General features: G+C 44.7%; 1 protein-coding gene across 1 annotated transcript in view; it reads left to right on the top strand.

Annotated features, from left to right (window-relative positions):
* Nucleotides 1-1831: 1831 nt before the first annotated feature.
* The window catches only part of LOC1280220 (arrestin domain-containing protein 3), a 28731-nt gene continuing 12575 nt past the window's right edge, over nt 1832-17987 (top strand). The window contains exons 1-2 of the mRNA XM_061655631.1: nt 1832-2650; nt 16328-16540. Of these exons, the coding sequence (XP_061511615.1) occupies nt 16429-16540 (112 nt within the window). The 5' untranslated portion in view covers nt 1832-2650; nt 16328-16428. The remainder of the gene's footprint in view (nt 2651-16327; nt 16541-17987) is intronic.

Raw genomic sequence — 17987 nt, forward strand, 5'->3', positions numbered from 1 at the left:
TTTTCATCTTTTGAGGGGTTGATTTGTTACACTTTTCAGCTCTTCCGATGCAACTCGCTCCGCTTAATTGAACAGCCTTTAGCGTAATGAACCGACCGTTTTGCCTGCTTGTTTGCGCTGTACGACGACGACGAACCGTTCAACCCAAGGTTACCTTGCGGCGACACTGCTGTATGTGATATTTAATACATTTTATTAATTAATGGTGTACCTGTTGTTTGGCTCATCGTCACCTGCTGCTGTTGTTCAGCACCTGATCTCGCAACGCTTTTGCATAATTCAAACGCACCCATTAATTGCGTTATTTTGCTTCACATAATGCATGAAACTGTATCCTTCTGCACCAACAACGATATTCTTTAATGTTGTGGATTATTGCTATTTAAAGTTGGGTTTCATTACGCAGCGCAAAAAATGAACATCCCTTTTATTGACTGAACCGGAAAATGCTCTTTAAACGCTTGATGATTCAATTTAAAAGCTTTTCCTCGTAAAAAATACATAAATCCACGGGCTTATTTCATTCACAGTCACTACATCCTTAATTTAATAATCGATTACATTTTTTTTTTTTTGAAAATATTTCTACCCTCCTCACACCTTTCTATTCTCCTCTGCTCATCTGTTTTTGTATCCGCCTCTCTGTGTTTTTCCACCCCTCAAAGATATTCGGTAATTGGAAGGCCGGGGGGCAGTAAACACGGATTACGCACACGTACCATAATCCTTTAGCCCGCCCGCGGGGGGCTGTGGAGAATAAATGGAGGAAAAAAGCGATATGAAAATCTCAATTAAACCCCCCTCACTCGCCACTTGCCATTTGCCCCTCAGGCTCAGGGATCGATTTCAATTATCCGCACTAATGAAGCCAACCAAGTTTTGCATTAGTGAACGGGAGCGCATGCCGGCGTTAGCGAAGTACGATGTGAGAAATTATTTAACCGAGCGACAATAACAAAGTCCGGGTAATGTCCCGGGGACAGCATTGGGGATGTGTGTGAGTATGTTTTTTGCGTAATTTACGTAACTTCATGTTTGTACAAACCGCAAACTGGTTGGATCTAATTGCGGATGATACAATGTAATTTACAGCTTAAATTATATTTCGAAAGCATGGAGAGGCATTTTACTCCGTTGAATTAAGGACATTATTTTTACAATTTTTTAATGTTTATTCCAGGTTCTTGATGGAAGTAAAATATTACAATAAACTCGCATAGAAAACTAACACAAAAAGTATATAAATATACATCAAACGCATCATTACAAATTTTATTCAAATGTTCAATCCTTTTCATTGTGTGAGTGTATAGAAACGACGTAGAAATATGCATCGACACAACACAACGCTAATGCCACGTGTAGTTCCAATGGTCGAATTATAATATGCGTGCACTCTGGCACCAACAAAGCTGCCGCCAAATATAGTATGACGCGTCGGTTGCCAAAGGATAAGTGGTAAATAGGGCATCCTCAAGCGCACACACTCGCACACACACACGCGGAATGCTGAATCTATTCGAAGCGTCATCATACGTCATACACGGACACTGCGCTGTAGTGGTATGGGTGTCATCTAGAAAGCACATTTCGAAACGCCACAACCACAGTATGCGCTGAAATATCGTGGACGAGAATATCGAAGCGGACGCCTGGTGGTTCGTAAATTTGTTGTTTTTAATTGTTTTTTTTTTTTATTTAAAATAGAATGAATTTAGAATTTTTCGAAATTTTAAGTTTTTTTGTGGTTATTTTAAATTAATCGATTTTATTAAAATATTTTTAATTTCTTTATAGAAACAAAATACGAAACGCTACCGTCTCCGTTTCGGTTTCCAAACAATCCATCTCCGAAGCGAACCCGAATTTAAACCGAACAATTCCGACCGTTTCAACGACGTCATCACCCGTGGCTTTCCGTGGCAGGGCTTGCCTGAAGGATGCAATCAGCGAAGCGGCATGCTGCCAAGCACATCAGTTAACATTCGTTCGCGCGACGGTGCGGACACGGACAGACGAACGCGCGTACAACATTGCCTTCTTTGCGAGCCCTTGCGAGGTGTGTCACCGTTGTTGTGGCGTCGTTGTGTTTTTACGCGGTAAATGCGAAATACGCCTGCTTTACGCCAGTGTTTTTAGTGCGCCAAAAAACGAGAGAGAAGAAAAAAGAAGATCCCATCACGCACACGCGTGCACAAAAGGATACACGCTGTTTGCGGATTGTGGTTGGTGTCATAATTCTACGCTCTTACCCATCGGCAGGAAGCAAGGGACCCGTGGGAGGGGGGGATTTCAGGCACTTTCCCGCTCGTGGTGAATCGTTAATTGGTGCTTAATTGTGCGCGTCATCACTGGGGCGTTGGGCCTCTGGGTGTGCTCTGCCCCTTGTGCTGTGTGGTGTGTGTGTATGTGCGTGTTGCAGGAGTGCAAGGAAAGGTGAGAAGAGAAGGAAGTGGGGGACAAAAATTCCCTGCGGATATTGCCGGCGCCTTCCAGCGATAATCCACACTGGTAAAACACACGAAGCCCGACAGGCAGAGGCAGAGCCGAGCGCACCGTAAGCGCAGGTGTTTGTTCAGTGTTTTAGAAGAGTTTTTGGATTTTATCACCGTCACATCGCATCGCTCGTCATCGGTTAAGAACTTTTTCGGTAAGTCTGGGGCTGGCTGAAGGCGTGTGGTTCGGCGGGAGGGGTGCATGCAAAATGAGAAGGGAAACAAATGGATGCAAATTTAAAATTTGTCACTTAAAACATGGCTCACAGGCTGTACACAGGCGGGAATGCACGAAGAGCGATGTTTTACTGCACCAAAACTTGTTTTCCGATGGGGGGTTTGCAGGATATGGTGGCTTTTAAGAATGTGGTCAAAGTCATTAATTAAAGGCAAAGTTGGGCCGGTAGCAATTTGCTAAACTTGTTACAGTCGATTTAATGGCTACAATTTTGCTGCTTTGAGTGGATTGTCTGATGCTGTTCTGGGAGATTCAATTTACATTATTAATGTTTCTTCAATAAGCTAAACTTTATCATAATTCACTTCTTTATTTTATAAACGAACCAATAAAAGCTTTCAATAATATCACTTAGCGCCTGAAGGTATGCAAAATGTCGTTTTTCATTCTTCTATGATCTGATTCACCTATATTTTTGCATACATTTAGGCGCTTCGCAATAAAAATAGCTTCTTAAAAGCTTTCAATGTACGTACTGTTGTTTATGAGGTATTTATTACATTTTACATCGAAAAACGTGCAAAAAACACCACCCCAAAACACCTTGCGTTGCAGTCAATCACAGCCTATATTGGTATTGTTATAATCACACCACCCTAAACTGTTTATTAGCAATGGCAAGTAGATTGGTTCCCAAATTAGCTCCTCGCATTAGCGCAATGTAAGCAAATCAAATTCAATCGCACCATACAACCAAAACTAGTGCGCACCGCAGCGTCACACAAATATTTCCATAAATTTGCGCTAGCTCGCTCGCTCGCCCGCCCCAAAATATTTTGCCCCTAAACATTCCCGTGCCACATTCTTCATTTATGACAATTTTATTTTCTCCCCCAACAATTCCACAATTTCACGTTCGCAGTCATCGCCGAATCATTGCAAGCTTCGACGGCATGGCACCGGCACGGTACGGCTGTAAGAATGGCTCGCGCGAACGGGCACAGGCAAATTTACATAATTTTGAGTCGCTCTCGGCTCGGCTCCATCACCGCGCGCTGACAGCTATCTGTTTGCGCTGGCAAAAGGCAAATTGGGAAATACAGGGCAGCGGGTTTGCCTTGCCCGCCCGATTGTGCAAAATTGTGTGAAATATCATTTTCTTCGCAACATTCCGATCCACGTGCTTGCCGTGAGATTCCACCAACGTGAACACCAAGCAACAATAGCGAAAAGAAAAAAAGAGCAACACAGAGTGTCCCCATTTTCCTGGTGTGTGTGTGTGTGTGTGTGTGTGTCTTTCCGTTTTGCTACTAGACACCGTTGTCCCCTCCGTGCGCGTGGAGTTCTCTTGGAATTGGAAAGCCAAACAGCAGCAGCCAGCAGCAGCTTCATCATAAACTTTTCGTCTTTTCGGCCAAAAACGAACACAAAAAGTGAAGAACATTCCCGGTTTTGCCAATCCAATCACTTCTGCCACAGCTGAATCGCATTGTGTTGCCACAGCTACTCCCTGCTCGGGAGGGATGCTGGAGAAGGATTTCGATCCGTTTCCTTGCGAGAAGCGAACAAAATCGGCCAAACGCCGTTGCCGCATGGGTGAAGTCATCCGTTGACCCTCAGCGGTCCGCGCGCGCCCCTGTAATCCCCGGGTCGCAGGCTTTCGCGCGGCCCATCCATTACCATGTCAACTCGCTTCCCGAGCACGCGGATGGATGGTGCTTGTTTGGAAGAAAATGTATGCTCGCGTGAGCCATTCTTCTCCCGGCACGCGCGCCCTGGATGTGGTGTTCAGATTCGGATGCGTTTTCAACCAGGCGACGATGTGGATGTGTGCCGATCGGTGTTCTGAGTATCATGATTGGTCCAGCTGCCGAGTGTGGGGCCCATCCGATGTGCATTTGCCAGCGTTCATGTTGTGGGAATTTAATTAAATTTGCTCTTCCATGCCCAACATGTGCACACAACGAATGGAGAAGCAAATAGTTAAAATTAAAAAAAGCGCATGAGCGCTAAAGAAAACACATTTTTACATAATGCAATGCCTTTTTTTAACGCGGTGCCATTATGGGTTGGGTGTACTGTACCGCTCCCATGTGTGCCCCAAAAGATGCACTATTAGCGCTGAAGCAATAAAAAGCGCCCGCACACTCAAGTGGTGCAATAAATGTTTGCTTCAAAGCTCTCCCTTTCTTACAGCGGTACAGCTTAAGGGCAATAAACATACACACAAACGAAACAAAACAATAGCAACTGCAACAACTGCAACCGCTCGGTGCGCTTTTGTGCCAGCTTACAACCGGCGAGAGCGAGGCCAAATTCAATTTGATCCTTTCGCCCTCATGTACTTCACTCGAAACCGTCAGCAAATAGCGCTGTTGCTAGTGCGGAGAATGGAATTTTCTGATTAACTGTTGCACGCAAAAGGCTCCCGTACAGTGTGAAAGAGAGAGACAGAGAGAAATATAGAGAGAGAAAGAGAGAGAGAGAGAGAGAGAGAGTAAGGGAAAAGCTTTTATGCTGAAGGTTGTGGGCGTGTGTGTGAGTCTTTGACTTTATGGAGTCAGGTTGCAATTCAATTGAAGCTTCACATTCGTACTGCTTTCATTTTCATGAGGTTTTACCAACCCCGTTTTAGCGAACTTCCCCGAAGTGATGCAACAAAAAACGAGGAAACTTTACCTCAACAACAACAACAACAACACAGCTACAGAACCACCCGCATACAAACAGTAATATATAATTACATTCAGCGTACTGTGGTGGTGGTGGTGGTGGTGATGGTTGGCAGCACCGTCCCTTACAAACATGCAAACGTCCCTCCTGGCACTGGAAACTGACAGAGCAGACCGGGGAGCTTTTAAATGCAGTATCACGCATGCATTGCATTCATATATTAATTCTTTAAAAGGATGGGATGGGAGTTGAGGGGAAGGCGGTACAGTGAAAGGGGCGAGTGTAGTCGGGTGGTGCTATCACTAAAACTATTCTACCCCCACTGAAGCTTTCAACGCAACATTTCGAAATGGACGATTTCGTTTTACTGAAGCATTTATCTGCCCAGCGTGTGGAAAAAGGGTTATCTGATGTGAAGCGATACGACTGAAAGACGGTGAAGCTAAGGTGGACAAGCTTAACTGTGGTTGAAAGATATTCCAAATGGGTAAACTTATTCAATGTAATAAAGGTTTACCATAGCGCTGAATTTTAACATCTTTTGCATACTGTTAGGTAAATTAATTTGCGCCAAAATGTATGCAACCATGCAATTACACTTTTAGCACCATTAGCAGCATCAAAAGATTGCTGATAAGTTTACTAATTCTGGCGCTTTCAGATCGTTCTACTTTATTTTCGCCAAAATGTATGCAACCTTCATAGCACCATTTCACTATCAGCACTGCTTAAGAAATGAAAGTAAAATATGACTCACAGTTTTATCAACTTTTGATTAGGCTCCTAGCGTCGATTGCCTACTCCTAAGCACTCTCTTCGTTTCGCAATTAATACATCGCCTAATGGTATGCAATCCTCAAAGCCCAATTACACCAACAGCAACCTCCTGCACAACCCTTTTTCATCACATTCGATGCTGAAAGGTCAGCGTCCGTTACATTATTCATCAACGCAATTTGTTCTTATTATCAATCTGATTGCTTTATCTTCACATCTTATTTAAGTTGCACACTTTTCGGAGAACTGTTTGCACTTCCTCCACCTTTTCCACCCCTAAATGACTGCAATCTCCATTACACAATTACGTTGTCAGCACATTTTAAACCGAAACCTCACCCCATTTAGCGATACAGATTTCGTAATGCATTATTTATGATCGCACTTTGGTTCGGTATTGTGCAAGCGCCGTACTTTGTTTCCCCTTTTTTAGTTCCCCAATAAAAACCCCTTTGCTGTAAAACCACAAAAACCCTCGTCCTCGTTCTTTTTTAGAGCATCGATACCAGTGTTCAGTGAGGTGCTTTTTCTAAATCTAAAATTCAGATACAATCACCCAACAGGTACGCATTAACGCCAAACCCCACTGCCAGTGCTACACCGGTTCACGCCGGTACGAATGCCCGTGGCAAGCAACGGCACACAGGCAGATGCGGGGGGGGGGGGGGGAGGGGATCGTGCTTTACGCCAGCCAAGAAACTAGCATTCGAAGTTGCGTCAAAAGCAATCGCAATAAAATGCATTAAATATGAAATAGAGCCACACTTCTTGCCCCGGTTTTGTTGCCCCCTACCCGGGGCGATAGGAAAACCGAGCAGCATGCTCATAAAATGAAAGGCTTCAAATAAACGGAACGTGATGTGTACATGGAGAAACATTACCGTTGCGTCTACCAACCGAGCGGGTACGAGCTACCGTTTGCTGTGCCAACGATGGTTACTAGCCCGACGGTACGCGCTTACTAGGCGCCCGCTCGCAGCCATCTTACGCTTCCCGGTGGATTAATTCCGCCTTCTTGCGTGATTGCATCACGTCGCGCAATTTATGGGAACGTGTTAAGTGTGTATGCATATGGAATGGCGCACTAAAGTCGGCTTCTTTCTTCTCGTTACACAAACACACATGGAGAAGAAAAGCTGTGTTTTTTGTAGAGCAAAAAATTAACCATTTCCACACAAGGTTGATTGGGGGGAAATAAACAAACAAACACAAAAATAAAATGAATCTAAACAACAAAGCAGCATAATGCAACAAAGCATTCTCGGGGAATACATATCGATTGGAAAGGAGACAAAGCAGAACAATTCCCAAACTCAACCCCGTCGTTTAAAAAACACGGAACTTAAACTCGATTGAAAAACTCCACCGTTTTTGGGGCTGCTTAAGGCATCCACCGCTTCCCCATTTCTGCTTGTTCAATGTTTTCATTGCCTTTCTTCTGCTGGGGAGCCCGGGGAGAATTGGCTACGCTCCACCCAAAAAATGGGCAATCGAGCAGAAATGATGCCACCCGGGCAATGCGGTGTCCCGAACTGAACCCACCAAAAACCCCTGTAAGCCGTCCGTCGGGTTGGGCCAAAGTCCACCGAAGCCCACCAGTGTCACGTTCTCTCCCCGGGATTCGGACGGTGTGGCCAACACAAAACAGAAGGAAGAAATGACAGGAACCTGGAAAAAAGAGTGCCGAACGCTCCTCTTTTTTCCTGCTATGCCAGTGGGAAATCTTAATCCACTGCTTTTTGGTGCTTTCTACTTCAGAGCGTACACACACAGAAAAGCACAATTTATCTACACAACTTTCAGGACAGCTGAACCAAACCAAAAAAAAGCGAGGGGATGGCCAAAACTCCCCGCTATAAGGGTGAAAAACGACACGAAACAGACAAGTGGTTGCGATTTTATTTTTGCTTCACCACCATATCCGTGGAGTACTTTCCACTTGTTATTGGTGTGGTACAATCAAAGCTGCTTTTGGGGTAGCGCAAGTGCAAAAAATAAGTTCCGCTGGAACTGTTTTCGTTTTCCCTCTTTTTGTGCTTTCCTGCTTATCGGGTAACTGAGAGGAACAACAACAAAAAAGGCTCGTCAAGAACCCAAAATTGAGAGCAATAAAACGGTATACCATTGATGTTGAATAGGTTATTTTTTTCGGCATTGTGAGAAAGCTTTTGGGGGAACGCCTTTGTGTCCGATAGTGAAAGTAAAACTTCACCAACAGAACACAACCCACACAGCCACACAATATGCTGCGATACGTGTTTTTAGGAGAGGGAGAGAAAGAGAAATCCGTTCAAGGACACTAAACGGAACAAAAAGCAGTCAATTCTTGGGAGAATTATACCAGGAACCAAAAGTTGAATGCTAACGCCTCATCCCCTGCCATTAATGTGAAGGGCAAATGGCGCTGGAGCGCCGGAGAACGGCACATGTACACATTAGTAAACAAAACAATAAATCACCTGATTAGAAATTCAATTAAAGGTCAAAGTAAGGCGGGCAGAACCGTAGAATGAGAACAAAAAAAGATGGGCTTCCTCAGGCGCTTCAACATACAAACACACATACACCTACACACTAAAGACCCATTTCAGTGCTCACCCCGGCGGGATGCCGTTCGATCCGTTGTCTTATCTGTGTCGGAGGCTGAGGGTGGCGTAATTGGTGGCCCTATCTGCCTGCTGCCAGACCGTGATTCGTGACAGGGGAACGAACCTTGAGTGATTTGACATTTGAAGGCTACCGGGGATTGATGTGGATGCGAAAGCACTGTTGCAGTGCGGGGGTTTGGCTGACGTGGGAAATCGGTACGCATGTGTAATTTCCATGCAAGCAAATGCTGCCACATTAACTCGATCTCGCATTTTCTGCTTATTTGATTGATTTATTGCATGCCAATTGCTGCCACTTTGCCCATTTATTGATCAAGGTCGTGTGAAGTAAATTAAATTGCAGTATGTTTGAGTGTGCGTGGTTTTCGATTTGATTGGTAGAAACAGAAAAAAGCGCATTAATGTATGTAAAAAGTTTTTATTTTATTAGTTTTTATTAGAATGTGAAATTTAATACGTAAATACTAAAAATGTAAGTAGAAGAAATAAAACAAACAATATAAAGCCGGAGCATTCTTACAAAAATTAAAAAAGGTAAAATAATCAAATTAATGAAAATAAATAAACAACCACGTGTAAAAATATGAGAATCTAAGAAATAATCAAATTTATTACTTCTCCCAAAAACAACATAACACGAGACTTTCTAAGATAATATGGTAATTAAAAACTATATCTTCAATAAGCCCCTTAAAGTATGCAATCACCATAACTTTGTTCCTTTGTTCCGTCCGCTTACTATGATTTTTTTTTCTGATTTACGATATCTATTGCAATCAAAGTTATTGCATACATTTGGGGGCTTTTAGCACAGTGCACTCTATCTTCTTCGAAATGGCATAATAATTAACACCATTACTGTCCAAATCGACCGTGATGGCCAACGCACCAGGGCAAACAATAAAAGCAACGCTATCGAATATTGATAAACACAAATCGCACGAAATAAAAGAAAACGTGTGTCTTCCACTCCTTTACACCATTCCCTTCACGCAAAGCAAAAAAAAAATATGTGTATGTGGTCTTCAAACTTCCCCAATTCTTAACGTACTTCGCACCAACTTTACCGGTTGGTTCCAGCTTTTGTTTGACTGCTCTACCGCAAAAGCTCCACCACTTCACGCACGCACTTCACGCGCTGGGGCGCAAATGGTTCGTATCCGAAATTGATACGGTTATTGCGCTTTCCACTTTGCGAACTTGCCTGCGCCTGCTGCTCTTATGAGGGTGTATGCGTTTGTGTACCGCATCATGCGAAACGAACTTTTATTTGGGATCCTTTTTTGTTCTGCTCACAATCTAACGGGAGCACCCGTTTTTGGGGTGGTGTTTGGGCTGATCGAGTTCGCACATGCATGCATCCCTGGTGCGACCGACCATCTGTAAACGTGATTCTCACGCACGCAAATCGAAACGACCATCGTGGTACGAGGGGTAGAGAGTCCGTCGACCGTCCTTTAGTCTTCCAAATCCAACCTGCACGATGCTTGTTGGGTTCTTTTCCCGGTTTTCCTTTGTGCAATAGTTCTCGTGGGACCGTTTGACAGTGTGAAAGTTGCGTTTTGCTTGTCTTTATTTTGACCGCTTTGTCCCGCTTGATTTGATTCACTTTGAAGCGATTTAAATATTTCAAGAGATTTCTTGCCCACAATACTGCGTTTCGAGAAGGGAAGTAATGGTTTATTGGAGTTTTGATGCTTTTAAATAAAACAAATATTCAAATGACGTGAGACTACCATGAATGAAATGTCATGTTTATGTCATTGTTTATTTAACTATAGCATACTTTTAGGAGCTGTACGTATGAACTTGATTCGTAAAGTTATTTTTCAATGCAAATTGCATACTTTAAGGCAAATTTTTCTACATTATATCACATCTACGCTTAACTTGTTACAACAAATGGTATTTTTTGTAAACTTTCCGTAAAAGGAAGCTACAACTAATGAAAAAATCCAGTAAAGCACCCCTCCGTTCTTAATGGAATTTGCTAAATGTTAATGAGACACTCAATCGCAACACTACTGGCTACTGCTTTAGCACTTACTCTTGGCATAAATTAGAGAATCGCTTTGATCAGCTTTCTTCCCTATCGCTCCGGAGCCTTTTTACCCCCCATTCTCTAACCAACTCACCTTACCAGCGTGTTGATAGGAGCAGCGTGCTGACAAGGCCGACAAGTCAGGCGATAAAACCGATAATAATCTTATCATCTTGAATCTCATCTCGCAGCAGCAAAATCTCGACGAGCGCCACCGCACTAAAGCCACTCGATCTCACCGGCCGGGTTTTTAGTCAAGTACCCGGGTACCAGGAACCAGGAGTATCTGAACAGCGGCAGCTCTTTTCTGGCTGCTTGAAGCGTGAAGTAGGCGTGTGCTTTTTACACCCCACCAAGCGCCACTCCCGACAACCGCAGCCGATTTCGCGCGAAGAATGCGAACGATTGGATCACGCCAGCCGGCAGCTCAATCCTCAATAATAATCCTATGCAAAGTGCTACTCGCACACACGGTCGTCGCTTTACATTTCAATATTCTCTGCCATCGCTCCGGGTTTTCCATCGAATCGAATATTTACATGGTAATATTCGCTTGGCTCGCTTCGCGCTCAAAGCGCTTCATCTCGAAAGCACGCGAACGTAGCGTGTCGTGCGACCTTCTTTAATGGCACCGAACGAAACCACATGACAGTAGCAGTATAAAAACGGGCAACGCGCACACAAACACACATACACACACAAAGCTAGTGAGCGCATGTCACTCTACGCGCGGGACCAAGTGGCACCGATATCTATTCGCGAAACTACTAGTTTGCTCCCCGGGGATGCTAGTGGGAAAACTTTCCATTAATCAATATTCATAAGACCGCGGCAATGGACGCGGGAAGGAAGGGGGCGTGGACGTGGGCCCATTACCGCCCCATCGACGGTGCACGTCGCCTGCCGGGTGGATAAGAGGATCGTCGAAAAGTGATTATGATCCGATTAGCCTGGACGGCAGTCCAGTGTGCGATTCGAAGCGTGTTGACGCAAAACTCGAGCGGTGTGTGAGTGTGTCCCGTGGCGCTGTTTATTGCATGCCTATTTGCGTTCAGTCGCGCGGCTTCAAACGCCGAAGCGCCGTTTGACAAATGGGTCGATAAATGGGAAAAGTTGGACCATTTCGCTATGGACGGTACGGGCAATACAGACAGCTCAAACGTACAAGTTGCGCTTGCAAATTGCATACTTTAAGGCAACTTTTACGATTGAACGCCTACAGGTATGCAATTTGCAGTGCTAAACTGCGTTATGAAGATAAATATTTGATTTATTGCACGTCAACGGTTATGCGCATCGCTCTGTGACTCAATTTTAAGCAATTAATAATTTTCTACTGAAAGATTCTTCTTTTTCCCGGCATTATTTCATCTTTTTCAACAAAATCTCTAATTACATTGAGCCCCGCACGGTCCCGTTTAGCAGCACAATACGGTTCACGCTTCAATGATATGATATTCCGGGAAAAAGGCTCCCCTGTTGCATTCTGCTCACCAAACCGCATCACGTCCACTGTCACTTGTCAGCGTTGGATTTCGGAAAAGTTCCATGCATTCAGGTCGTGCCCCTCTCAACGCGGACGTGCCATTTTGGCACCCGTGGCGCTTGATGGATACTGAACGATACTTTCCCCGAGCCCCAAGCCCCAAGCCGAGCAAAAGGGAAAGGTATCTCCCTGTGTGCTACTAATTTCCTACCATTTGTGCCTTTTGCCTTGCGTGTCCTGCTGAACCGCACCTTCGACGCCCCTGGTGCTGGCAGAGCCATGGATCCAATGGCGCTCATTCTATTAAATTCGCCCGCAAACTTTTGACATTAGGTCGCGCACGATGGCAGAAGGAAAAAGCTTAACCACAGAGTCAAATTCATCGCTTCAATGCATTCGAGGTCTAGTTCCCGAAACAACACACACACACACACACACACACATACAGACACGTTGAACAAACTTTAACAATCTCATCTGTCGCTGATGGAGGGGAAATAGTTACGATGAGCCCCAATTGGGAGATGCCCGCTTGACGATGACGGAGCGTTCGGCGAGTGCTGCGCTCCGTGACGAACCGAATCTAATTTAATCATTACGCCATTATTTGTCAAGGGGCTTGGGGTGTTTGGGAGCGTGATGAGCGAGATTTCAGCCGCACCGATGGAAGAAACGACCACAAAATAAACCCCCGTCAAATGAAACGGGTCACCAATAAGACCCCAGGACTCATAAACCAAAACTCATTCGGGATGAACACAAAGCAAAAGCTTCTGACAGCCCGTTCCCCCTCTTTATGTGCGTGTGCAAGTGAGTAAGAGCATACTAAAATCAAACAGGCTTCCCCCTCCAGCTCGCGTTGACAATAAAATGGGTGAAAACATTACACCCAATGCGGTTCCACGTATGAGTGTGTGTGGCGTTATACATATTCGCTCCAGCATATTCACGTACACGATTTGCTGGCGTGAAGGTAAACAAACCCGTCGGATGCTTTTATGCTGCTTCATTCACCGGCGCAACCTTCGCGTAAAAAGAAAAAAAAACCACACAATCCACCGAAACAGAAAGAAATGAACGCAGCCAATACAAAAGGGCAGAGGAGTCCCATTCATTTGAAAAGGGGCTTCCCCGGGGTTGGGATAAATTATGTCCTTGCCGAATGGGAAAACATATCCCGCCCTCAGCATACCCGCTTCGCAAACGGTCCTCGTCGTGCTCGTTTTATTCCCCGAAATGATCTGACGCCTACCGGGGCAATGCGCGGGGTGCGGCACGTAAACTTTTTCAATCACATTTTAGGTCATCATTTTTCTTGAGACAAATGAAACCGACCAATGAATGGGGCCACCGGGGAAACCCGACGATTGGGGCAGCCGAAAACCATTCCCATCCATACAACGGAGGCGAGCCAGCTTCTTTCTTTCCTGCGGTTGTTTGCTTTCGCCACTCGGGCATGTCACGCTCGGGCTAGCTCTGGTTTATCGTTTCATCTTCTCGGTAGGCAATTTGGGGAAAAACAACGTTTTTCGGTCACATAATTTGAATTAGTTCGCGGTAATCTATGGCAAATACGCTTAAAAACCGAAGTCCCAGCCTATTGGATACATGGAGTTCCGGGAAGGAACGCCGGAAAAAACGGAACCTCTGCTCTGAAACACCGCGTGCTCTGTTTTACTTCATTGGAATCGATTTCGCTATCGTGGGAGGAGGAAACAACGCCCATCGTTTTTCTTATTGTGGTTTGCATTTTGGGATATTGCATCGGGTTGGATGTATTTTTAGCTGGAATTACAAAAATAAACTACGAATCAATGAGTTTACTGCAAGCAGAACGTTTTCGTGGTAAAGTAAACGATCATCTATGCCACGCTAATTGCATACCTTTAGGCGCATCGGACCCTGGAAGACGTACGACGGTTTTCCTACCATCATTGGCCACTTTCAAATGCTCTTTCCAATTAGAAATCATCATCTGGTGAAATCGTCAATTCCAATCAGGTGAACCGTGTTATTTGCTATTAAAATTTTCACCTTTAAATTCACAAGAAAAAGTACCTGCACCTTGTCTAGACAACCCATTTTATTATTTTTTTTTTCCTCTCCCAGCTAAAAACAAAAATCATAACCTTGATGAAGGTATTTGTAACAACTTCCTTCTGTTTAATAATCATTGAGCACTTCTCGTTCCTTTCTACCTACCAATCTGCACCCGGTCAAAGGTAGAAAGTTCGTGAGGAAACATAATTTTTGCTCGAACATTCCGACGAACATCGATGGAGGCACCCCCCGGTCCGGTCCGGTGTGCCCAGGGCCGACGCAATCACTTTGATCTACGTTCGACGCGGGATCGTTTTCGTTCAGCGTATCCGCTGTGCTTGCGCTGTTAATAAGCTTTGTCAGTACTTTAACGACACTTGCGTGCACTTGCCCTGAGGAGCCGTCGCTGTGTCCTCATTGTTTTGTTTTCTTCTCAGTGTAATTTACTTGCTTTTGTTGCAGGAATAAAGACTAACAGCAAGCAACAGCAGGGTAGAAAACAATCACATCAAACCGATTACGTCGTACCAAGCGAAGCGTTTGCTTTTGCTCTCACCTTTCCGTTATAGAGTTCCGTTCAGCTTGAGCTGCGTTTTTCATTAGCGCTGCTTGCTGAAACTCATACCGGGCAGTGCACAGCAACAACAACAACAACAACAACAAAAAGTTATAAGTTTCTTGGGATGCCATCAAACATTACTTTTACCTTCGGCGAAGCACCAAGACACCACCAAGAAGCTAATTCTGATAGAGAGCCAACACACACACAACGGCAACAAAAATCAAACTAAAGCAACCAAGAAAAAGAAAGGCACGCACATACCGACTCCCCACCATTTTTGCCGACGATTTGCTTTGCCGCTGCAAAGCGTGTTTGAACTCATTCCGTTTGCGCGTTCCTTCGCCCTTTTGTGTTCGCTTGTTTGAAATTATTTTCACGCTTTTCCGAGGCGAACCCCGCTTGCAACGCTTTTGCCTGTGCGTTTGTCTGTGGAAATGTTTTAACAATCCTGCACCGTAAGTCCTTTGCTACCTTTCTTCCACCGTGGCGAGCGGGATAATTGATGTACGCGGGAGTCTCGAGCGCTATGCTGCTTTGCCTCCTTGCCCCACCTTCCCGTATCGCATCAATTTTGCTCTCTGCGTGTGGAGACTTATGAAATTATATTTTCTTCCATTTTCGCTTCAATTATTTCTAATACTGCACCACGGGTGTCGAGATGAAAGGGCGTGTTGTGGTGTTCTCTTTTTTATTTAATTTCACCCATTCGATTCTTGCTTTTCCACCAAGCGGCAGCAATCAAACAGCAAGGCAGAAAAAAAATCGTGAGGTAATAGCGTCGGGTTTTTATTGTGTTTTGAAATGGAAAATACACACACACACACATACACAAACACACATACATACATACCCGATTTCCGCCTGAAAACGGGAGCAAAAACTGAACCCGGCAGGAGCGTTACTGTCGTTCGCTCGTCCGACGGGAGACGGTTACGGTCGGCTGTTAATGGTTTTATGCGTGTTAGCGATCGATAAAACGACAACAGCACGGTTATATTCGTTTAAAATCAATTTACAACACAGTCATCGGCGCTGCGAGGGACAACTAATGTTTCCCTGTACTTTGTGGAAACGTCAGCAAACGCGTGAGCGACTGGGCGTCTCCATTATTCTCGTGTTAAGTTCATTATACTAGGATAACACTGCGTTAGCAGCATTGTTTTTTTTTTGTCTTGTTTCGCTGAATATTTTACACTTTGCGTTTAATTACCACTCGCTTTCGTTTTTTTTTTTTTTTTTTTTTTTGGTAAATTTGAGCTACCATCAGGTCAATAAACTTATCCTTTATTACTCGCGAATATTCAACTTTCTTCCGCCTGCGGCACAAAGCAAAGTAGCATTCTTAATCGACTGTGATCGTCTAGCAGCTGCCGATCGCGACTTTGATTTTAATAAAATATTTAAAACGTTCTAAATTATCTCACCCTTTCCCTTAAAACTCTCTTTCCTTCTGCTCAATATTTCAGCAACTTTTACCTAGAAAGCGCCACACATTTAAGGGAATCAATCTGCTACCGGGGCACGCTCAACAGCACTAGCAGCAGCAGCAGCCTGCCGGTCGCTTGCCATGGATTACATCAAAGAGCTCGATATTCGACTCGACAAGGAGCACTACTACGCCGGTGAAGTGCTCTCGGGGCGAGTCATAATGCACACGACGGAAAATTTCAAGCTCAAGTGTAAGTATGCGCTAAGTGCACGAACATGTCTATTGGTGTGCTCGCGCACTCGAAGCTCGCACTTTCCGCCTCATCACTGTGCAAGCGCTTTTTCATGCGCTTCACAACCAAAAAAAAAAACAATAATGAAAGTTGTATTATCATGAAGAACACATCATAAAAGACAGTAAATCCGGGATAGACTTAAGCCACCCTGCACTAAGCATAGCACTGAACACAGACACGCACACATGAGGAGAGTGATGCCGCCACAGGGTAACTACTAGTGCCCGGATGTAAAGCTTTCACGACCTGCATTTAAGAGACTTTCTAAATCACCCCAGGGCAGTGACTGTGCTTGCAAGATGACAAAAGTTAATATTAACGAACCTCATGCTTTTAGGTCTCAAAGTCTCGTCCAGGTCCACTTTCTCTAGAAAAATTAATTATTGAGCCAAGAAAAAGTCCTGTTTGCTACCATCTAGTTGCTAAACAGTTGCCATTTCAAGTCACAAACAAACCCCAAACAAGCACGGCCAGGAGCCTTTCAAGCTCAACAATATGGCACAATGTTTACCTTTGTTGCAGGAACTTCTTCCTATGCAAAAACCCACGCCCAGGGACACGTATTAGCCTAAAAAAGGGGACAAGATACACACGAAACTGTATCTTGTCCGTAATTTAGCAAATGTACAAATTTACATCCCTCAAGTAGCAACGTAAAAGCACACCTACACCCATAGCAGCACATAAGGCAAGGAATTCATCCCTATTCGCTAGCAGGTTGTCCTACTACCTCCTCAAACAAACACCAAAAAAACCTGATCATTGTTAGCTTTTCGACATAATCTACACATGTCACATGGGGAGCGGTGCGTGAGCTGGAGCTCAGTTATCACGCGTCGGCATCCCGTTTCTTCGCTCCAATCACACCGACTCCCTCGGTTTTATCGTGCCCGAAAATTCTACACACCCCGTACAAGGGTACCGAAAGGGAGAATCCACTTCACACTGACTCCTTGACTCGCATGGCTTCGGCCGGTACTGCGACATTCCATGGAGGTGACATGACATGAGACATCCTGTCATCCTCTGGTTACACTTGCCACAGGCACACATACATCCGTCGTAATCACGTTGGAGTCATACACCTTCCGCTCACACACACACACGGCAGTGATGCTGACCGGTAAGAACTGTACCCTGTTCGCATCCTTCCGCTTTGGGATGCGGGAAAGGCTCTCATGTTTCTGCACCCGGCCTCGTTCCTCTTAAGTAATTCTTTCCCCTCCCAAACCGTCGGGGGTATCCATCGTCAACGGAACGGTTGTGGACGGAGATTACGCTCATGCCATTGAAGTATGAAGCGGTTTGCGTACAGTGATGGTCAATAAAAAAGACTCCAGATTTGTGCTGCGCAGCATCACCAAGAAGAAATATAAATCAAAACAGGGGAATTTCTAAACTC

Source organism: Anopheles gambiae, chromosome 3 (assembly GCF_943734735.2).
Source record: "Anopheles gambiae chromosome 3, idAnoGambNW_F1_1, whole genome shotgun sequence".
In the NCBI taxonomy this organism is placed as follows: domain Eukaryota; kingdom Metazoa; phylum Arthropoda; class Insecta; order Diptera; family Culicidae; genus Anopheles; species Anopheles gambiae.